General features: G+C 37.8%; 1 protein-coding gene across 2 annotated transcripts in view; it reads right to left on the bottom strand.

The window, feature by feature from the left end:
* Positions 1-276: 276 nt before the first annotated feature.
* Positions 277-8,779, bottom strand: part of TRABD (TraB domain containing) — a 30,066-nt gene continuing 21,563 nt past the window's right edge. For both annotated transcript variants that reach the window (XM_068189804.1, XM_068189805.1), the window contains 5 exons: positions 6,573-6,683; positions 5,026-5,165; positions 3,587-3,759; positions 1,856-1,967; positions 277-606 (listed from right to left, as the gene is read on the bottom strand). In XM_068189804.1, the coding sequence (XP_068045905.1) occupies positions 432-606; positions 1,856-1,967; positions 3,587-3,759; positions 5,026-5,165; positions 6,573-6,683 (711 nt within the window). In that variant the 3' untranslated portion in view covers positions 277-431. The remainder of the gene's footprint in view (positions 607-1,855; positions 1,968-3,586; positions 3,760-5,025; positions 5,166-6,572; positions 6,684-8,779) is intronic.

The raw sequence follows: 8,779 nt of genomic DNA, 5'->3' as shown, positions 1-8,779 counted from the left end.
TTTTCTCTGGAAAAGGAGACATGAACACACACCCTTTAAAATGCTTGTACTACATCATCAATTATATATTTTTTATATATATATATATATATATAATATATAATGCATATATATAGAGTACATGTATATAGTATGCATATATTATATATATATATATATATATATTTTTTTTTTTTTTTTTTGCATACACATTTCTTTTACCTTAATCTGGAATCATCTGGTTTCATGCAACACACCTATCAAGAATCAAAACTATTAATTAGATCATAGCTGGTGTAACTTTAGTATCAAATCTTTTATTATATAGTGATTGAGTGTTGCTCAGCATCAATCAGCTCTGACTAGAATCCTCATCCTTCAGTTCAGTTCATGCGTTGCCTCCATCACCTTTTCCTCTGCCACCTTCTTCACACAGAGGCTCTACTTGTTGTTCACTGCTGAGGCACCTCAGTCAGCCTCTGAAGATAGCTCTGTGTTGCTGGCATTGAGAGAACAAACTGAACTGTCCTGTGACCTATTCGGTAGCAGCCATATCCCAGCAGTCCAAAAAATGTTGCTTTTAAAACAAATTTGAAAATCTTACTTGAAGCTGATGGAGGAGGCACACTGAAACAAAATATAGAAAACAATATTAATATTTGCATGGCTGGAAACAGTAGGAATTTTCCAATTTAAAAAAAGGGATCTTTTCTCCTCTTCCTCCCCATAGTGCAGGAAATTTTCAGGTAACAGATGCATCATGAATGAACAATGTATTCTTTCATGTTCAAGGGCTACATACTATTAAATAACAATAAAAATTAATAAACACTAACAAAGCCTTTTCTACTTATGCCACTCTTAACAGCTAGGAACTTTTACTTGTCCATCACCCTGCCAAAATAACTAAGTCAATATTCAGACTTTTTTGAAGAATACTAAAAGAGAATATTGAGCTTTTCACAGAGCTGCTTGGAAGTCTCTGCACTGGCCACCTGAACCAGGAAGGCAGAAGACAACAGGCACACCAGGTCTACCACCCAACATTCAAGAAGTCTCACTGTGGGCATATCAAGCAAACGTTCCCAATAAAGTTGACTTTGAGAGCACAGCCACATGCACGTGCAGCCCTGCACCCTCACTAACAGGCTCTGCAGCAGCTCAGAAGCACCACAGACCAATACTACTAGGCTGTATTATAATCTCTCCTGTATTTCTGAAGTCCTGACCTTTGTGCCTTTATGGGACACTCATAGTCTGAATGCTTTGGTTCTTCAATTCTGTCTTTTACAAAGCATTTACATCTATTTTAATAGGTACTTCAAAGCAAGAATTCACGAGGTACATGGCTTAAACCAGCTCATAATTAGTCAGGTATACACATTAAAACAAGTCATTATTTAGATATACACTTAAAATAGGGTACAAGCAACTGTGGCACTAAGCTTGCCAGAGCCAGCAGTGTCCTGACAAAACAAAAGCTTTAAATCCAATTCTTTATATTTACCTAAGTTAGACTACAAGCCTTGTTCTGTTTTCACCATCTTCAACATCCCTCATTTGAGTTTTCATTTTAGAAGACTTAAACGAGGACCAATTAATTTTCTTTCTAGACAAAGGCATATTCTCATCTCTACTTCCCTCCATATTCAACTATTTATTTTTTTCCTTTGATTTTTTTTCTTTGCTTTCTTTTTCCTTTGATTTCAGCAGAATCGGCAAGCACTGCACAGCAAGTCAGCGAGCTGACAGGGCAGGGATGACAGTAGAGATGCTTCTTCAAGCTGTGACAGTCAACCAAAAAAACTCCAAAGAAACTGCTGTTTTTTAGCAAAAGAAGCTGTTACATCAACATGTAGGAAAGCACAACTGTTACCTCATTATTTCCTGGATCTTTAAGTCAGAATTCCAGTTCTTTTCAATCCCAGGTACGTGACCCATGCCAACAACACCAACAACAACAGACGGGATATATTTTCTAGGTTCATCTGAGAAAAGAGAGATTAAGAGAAAGGAACATATATGTAAAAGAACTAATTTCAAGCTATAAATAAGTAGCCAGTGTATGAGACTACAAAATTGATTTTTCCAAGATATAGGGGCTTTTACTACCACATATTGAAACCCTGTTGTTGCATACTTATCTCACCTACTGCCTCTTTCATTGAAAGTCTGAAAAAGCATGGTTTCCGGATTTTCAGGAATCATTTATTTAATAAACAGACCTGGTCAGTGCTCATACTTCAGCCTCAGGGTGACAGGCTCAGCAGATGCAACCTAAATTAGCTTCTTTCCTTCTCTGTGTAGGTCGTGTTTCTATGCTGCTTATGAGGAACACTCCTGCTCTTTGCCATCTCCTGAACAGAGAACTTTCTCCGCTACTTTGCACAGTGGCACCTGGCACACAAAGTGTACCAAGATTTGGGCTCACAATTGGAGAGCAACGCTTGAGATCACACCTGTTCTCTAAAGCTCACTGTTAGAGACGTGGCCTCAGGAACAGCAAACCCAGGCCAGTGACATCCAGCAGTTAGCCAGCAACCATCAGACCAATGCAACATGTGCCATCTCTCACCCTCACCTCCCATCTACCATCCATATTTCACAACACCCAAAATGTGGCTTCTGGAAGTTTTCCCCAATGAAAAATATAGCACCATGCCACAGTAAAAATAACTCACAAAAGATCTTCTAAGGAATAATTATCAGGCTGCCTTCCTAGGCAGAAAATTCTACATCATACATGAATATAAAATACAAGTTCCACTGTTTTGCTTTAAATATTCACCCTTGATTTTTTCCAGAAAAAAAGTAAACATGTGAAAAGCAGCCCACTTCAAAATGGAACAAAACTGTATTGAAAACCCTAGAACTATCATACATATTTACCAAATTGTTTTTTCTAAATTTTCTTTTTCTCAGTCTATTTTAGAGTTGCTCTAAAGCAGAACCGCAACTACAACAACTGAGCACTAAAGAGACGACAAACACTATCTTCTTAAGATATTATGTAAGAGGTAACATACTTCAGTATGCTTATCTATAGGAAGGGCATGCTGATTACATATGGCAGCAGAATACTTCAAAGATTAGACACATACTATTTTTCTATATACCTATACCTTGCTGAAACAGCAGAGTCACATAGGATTCTTACTGCCAGATCAAAGTTCCTAGCAGCCCAATTTATAATTATAAGAAAGCCTATGAAGAGTACTGAAATTAGACAATTATCTTATCAAGAAATGAATCCCTCAGCAGCCAGTGACAACAATGAATTTGGGGAGGTAACGGGGCAAGCGAGATAGATGACTGTCCCATAGTGTGCTGTCATACCAGCTCCCTGCCTTTTGAAGTAGTTTTCTGGCTAATTAGTACTTATCAGTTTTGAACAGCACAATGAGAAAGAAAACATAATTTAGAGTCTACTGCTCTAGGTGGTTTCTACAGAGGAGCAATACCCCTTTTTCATTTTTTTTAAAGCATTGTGTCTTATGTGACATGTAGCATTCATAAACAGAACAACGCAGATTTCCTGAGAACTGAACTTTGGACTAGTACACAAAGAACATCTTGCTGGTTATAATCTCTGCTTTAAAACAATTACTTTCTGAAGCTCGAGGTAGTTCTATCTGCTTTGCTGCTTGCTTCAGCATGTAGGTCAAGTAAATATCTCGTTCGGAGACAATCGTTCGATGAAGATCAGGGAATTCTCCAATCATTTCTGCCATCATCTGTTCCAGTAAATCCTTCTGTTTGCATTTCTCCACATCATCTTTACTGAAAGAAAGGTAAGTTTTCTCAGTATCTGTTACGCTTTTAAAGGTCAACACAGACAAACGAATGGATCAAAACAATTGGGCATTACACCTAAACACAGTTCTCTTCCCCCAGTTTTCCTCTCCAGAAGGAAAATAATCTCCATAAACCTGTTGAACTTGATACCTAACAATGCCTCTGCAGTGACGAAAGGGAAAGAAAAGAGGTCACTTGCCTTTAGCCAGTTCAACTGGATTTTTTCCTTTCCTCCTGTAAAAGCTGACAACTCAACTCAGCAAAACCACTAGGGCTTCAAAGGCAGGAGATAGCATAGTGCCCCATTTTCAGTGTACATTAATAAGCTTAGAAGAGCCTACACACAGCTCTTCTGAGGAAGCAGATCTGATCACTGAACACACAGACTCTACTTAAAGATCAAAAAAGGCACACTGTAATGCACAGTCTGAGGGCATGGACAAAGATCTGCAGGTTCCTAGTGTCAATCACAGGTCTTTAGCAGGGACGTCAAAGTTATAAACCAATTTGCAGAACAGAAAAATAGAAAACGGGCAGGAAATGCAAAATAAGAACTGCAGAAGTAAATTTAATGAGCTTTTACTCTTTTCATAGGTGCTATAAACCCTTCTGTTAGCACCCCTAGGTGTGGGTCATAGCTTGTGGCAATGAAATTATCTGGTTTGACATCACTGTCTATTAAAGAATGATGTCAAACAGGCTTCCTTTAGTTTCCAAGATGAAAAGAAGACTACAGACATCAGCAGGGCAAGCTAAAGGAGAAATGCTAGCTTTCAACAGACACAGAAACATCAACAGACTGACAATTTTGATGTTGAATTTTTACTCCATTTTTCATGGAATCTCATGTTGATGGCTGGATGTGGAACTCACGAATATACAAATTATTGTACTGAGGCCTTTAGTCTCTCTTATTTACAATATCCACACACAGTGGTGGGAAAGATTTTATTTTCTGCACAAAAATAATAAAATAATAATTTAAAGACATTTTTAAAGTATACTAGGAATTCTGCAGCACCAAATCTTACACTACACCTGGAAGCAATGCATTGAAACACAAAGGAAGACCTGACACAAGATCAGAAAGACAGCTTTCACCTCAAAAATACATATTATTGCAGGATAGTTTGTATATTCATCCTTCTCTCATGTTTCATTGCATCAGGTTGGGTACCCTCATACTAAAGTCAAACTGAAGAATTGAATAATCCACCCCAAACATAAAACATATGGGGTGCTTATTCATACCTGATGGGGTCAGATAAGAAGCAAAGGCCCCAAGCAAGCTTGACTTTTTGCCAGAAGGAAAGTGCAGCAATTGCTCTCTTAAATGTAACAGGGATGGGCCGGTCTCCGAGGTGGAATTTACAGAAAGGTACTTTACTGGCCTGAAAGAGAAGATACGAATAACTAGTCAACATTTCATACTGCAGCACAGCACATTCTTATTAATGAACGTTAAGCATTTACTGTGTTGTACAAGGAATCTTAGAGAAGAGCAAGTAGTGTCATATTTCAACAAAAAAAAAATATTTTGGCTTTGCAGTAAATAAAATTTACAATATACTACTATATTACTTCAAAAAGGAATAAATCCACTACACAATGCAGTAGGTATTACAGTAAAATCCAATAAATTGTAATGCCACACCCTCGAGGTTACTTGTACTGAAGCACAAAGCTTCTGATTATTACTACATAAGGTGACAATGGGGCTCAATGTCTATCTGGGCCTGAATAAAGTCTAAGGTGAACCAACTGCCATCATTTTGCTTTCACCTAGGATTTGACAGGATCATCAACCTTACAGTTAGTTGGTCATGATTAAAGATATTAAAGAAAGAGTTTATGAGACAATAACTGATGCCAGATACCACGTGATAATGTCAGACTTGGCTGTAGCTCACAGTGACAAATTTTAGCACAGTACAGAATTTCTAGAAAATTCTTTCCTATGCATAGTTGTTTAAAAATTTCCAGCAATTGCTTTAGAATAGGACAGAGCTAGTTTCTTTTTCTTTCCCACTTAAAATGGGAAGCACTTAAAATGTTTCATTCTGGTCTAGAATGCTCAAGAAAATAAACCTTGAAGAAGTTTTCTTTTAATAAAGGATAAATATAACCAAATTATTCCAGATTTTTTATCAGCAATGTGTCTCAGATTTCTTTACTAGTACATAATTTACATAAAAATAGGAATATACATTCTGCAAGATGGATGTATACACAGAAAATAGTGTCCCAGTATTCCCAGAAAAAAAAAATAAGAGTAGTGTAAAACAGCCACTATTTAATTCCAGTATCACTGCTGGCAGTAGTACAAAAGGTGACATTAAAAGACTATATAGGACTAACAGACCAGTCAGATATTTTACTTCCCCAGTCTTTGTAGATGAATGGAACATGTCAGATCTCTTTAATCCTTTAGAGCTGGTTTTCATAACCTAAAATCCCGACACCACCAACAGTGGGACCAACATCAATATTCAGAATTCAAAAACAATTATTTAAAAGAAACTAAATTATTAATGAAAACAAATGTCTTCACAAATATTATCAGGAAAAAGCCTTATTTGAAGCCTTTTTTGAATTGATTTCCTACCACTTATGTCTACAAATCTTTGTACCTTAAGGTACAGTCTTAAGTTGAACATGATTTTTACTATTTCATTGGCTTCAGCAGAGGTATGGCCAGAGTACTGTTTTCTAGGCAATAATAAAGGGTTTTATTGAGTTCAACTCTGGAAGCAAAAGGCCAGTAATCTGACCTCAGAAAAGCCATTTCAAGTTCACACCTCTTTGAAAGCCTCCCTGAATTCTCCTCCTGGGGCCATTCCCAGCTGTTCTGTGATGTGAGCAGAAACCTTCAGAAGCAGCATTTGCATCAGTCCAGACATGACGCCGTTCTGGCAGAAGAGGGAGAAAAACAAGTAAAAAAAACAGGCTGAAGAATGCACTGTTCACAGAAGTAAAAGAAACATTAATTATTTTAATGAAGAAACAGCACTGAAGCTATATTTTGGAGCCAATTCACTGATCAACGCAGCCCATATTTCAGTTTTTATCAGTTTATCTCACTGTGTGGCCAAAGTATTCCACCCTTCAACAAAAATGTATAGCAAGTTAAGAAAATAAAGGATAGCCAGACTTATTTCAGTCTATATTTACTCTGTCTGCTTGAAGAAAGTGTCTGAATAACTTAATGGTTAAACAGTTCATACTGTGCATTTAATTTTTCTTGACCTATCTGGATACAAATAAAATAAAGGTGCCACAGGAACATATTCCATTAAACGTACAGTGAATGCCACATCCTAGAAATACTGAAGTGAATATGAATAGCCAGTGGTATAATCCCAGGCAGGTCTACAATAGTGAAAAACATCAGGTTGAGGACTGGTTAGATGCAGAAACAAAGAGAAACTAACATTGCACAAGAAACTAACATTGCACAAGAAATTGCAGTGTACAATTTCGGCATACAAGATCTTAAAAGCGACCTCACAGACATGAGTATGAGTCAGCCCCACAAGAAGATTGAAGGCTGTCTATTGCTTTTTTGAAGCATAAGCACTAGACTTAAAATCAAAACCCTTCTCTTGAAAAAGAAAAGAATTCTCCTATGTGTACTTAAGCAAAATTTTCCTTTCCTGACCTTTTAAAAAAGAACAAAAAGAACATCTCAAATCTGACCCTTCTGTCCATCTCTGGCTGTCCTTAACAAGTTATTTTTATGATTAGGGCTCAATGAATCAACATTACCTGTCCCAAAGCATAACCTGCACCGTGGTTACATATCTCCTCCGATTTGCCATCAGTCCATAATTCTGCCCAAAGGGGCACTGCCCCTTCCCTCAACAAAGGCTAATTTCCTGCTGTATCATCAGCTTCATGCAACTGCACCTGAGGCTTTGTAGGATAGCCTGACTTAATACTGAAGTTACCAGGGAAAGGTCCTGGTCTCCATTCCTTGCTCAAATGACCCCCCCTGTGCCAGATCCAATGCTTGTGTGACTTCTCCAAAGGCTGTGTGTGGGTTTGTGCCGTTAAATGGATTCAACAGTCACTGAGGACCAGAACTGGCAAAAGAGAGGCGTTATTTTCAAAGCCAATTCATTACCTGCTTTGTCATACTACAAACTAGCAAGCGAGGAAGAAAGTCAAGTGCTGGGCTTCTTGGGAGAGCCAAGGAAGAAACATGTGAAAAAGTGTGCCTCCCTGAGATCTAGTTAAAGTGCCTGAACAACAGAAGTTTCCAGAAGTTCAGAAAAGACAGTCACAACCCCCCGCCAAAAAACTAGGATAATGCAGTCTGAAGTTATTTGCTGGTGGATCTCTCCTTCAGGATTGATGCACCTGAAGCTGTACTTTTACACTGTGACAGGAAGATTCATCCTGTTGGCCAACAGAGGAATGCATCTTTGAAGTGTTTCCAAGTTGTCTGTGCTCTTAACCTGCATGAAACTTAGTGCCTTCCATATTTGTTTAGCATGAAGGAGATAAAGGGTGACAAGCAGCTGTATGTAGCAGCAACCAGCAACAACTGGCCAACCAGATACTGTCAGGGGATAGAGAGAAAAATGTATAAAAATTGATAAGAGCGAAACAGTAAAGGAGGTTATTATCTATGCTAGATTATTCAGTGTTGTATAAAGGAAAGCTGACCATAAAAGGACATTAAATCCTGAGTGGCTTGCAATAATTTTGTAGGTTAGATGCAACAGCCATAAATAAACATAGCAATGCACAAGTATAAAGAAATTTAACTGCACAGGAAGAGGGATGCAAAGCTATTGGCACATAGGAGAGAGAAAGCAAACCACCAATTTTATCATCTCAATGTTCAATAGCAGTCAGAAAGCAAGAAAAATAAGAGAGATTACTGGGAAAGGAACAATAGCAATACAATAGCAAAACATGAAAGCACTGCTGTACAATCTTTAGCAGACTCCTGCCTTGAAAACAAGATACTTTGACTAGAAAGTGTGCAAATAAATACCAA

The sequence above is a fragment of the Anomalospiza imberbis genome, chromosome 5 (genome assembly GCF_031753505.1).
Source record: "Anomalospiza imberbis isolate Cuckoo-Finch-1a 21T00152 chromosome 5, ASM3175350v1, whole genome shotgun sequence".
In the NCBI taxonomy this organism is placed as follows: domain Eukaryota; kingdom Metazoa; phylum Chordata; class Aves; order Passeriformes; family Viduidae; genus Anomalospiza; species Anomalospiza imberbis.
This window is presented reverse-complemented; position numbering and strand designations above follow the sequence as displayed.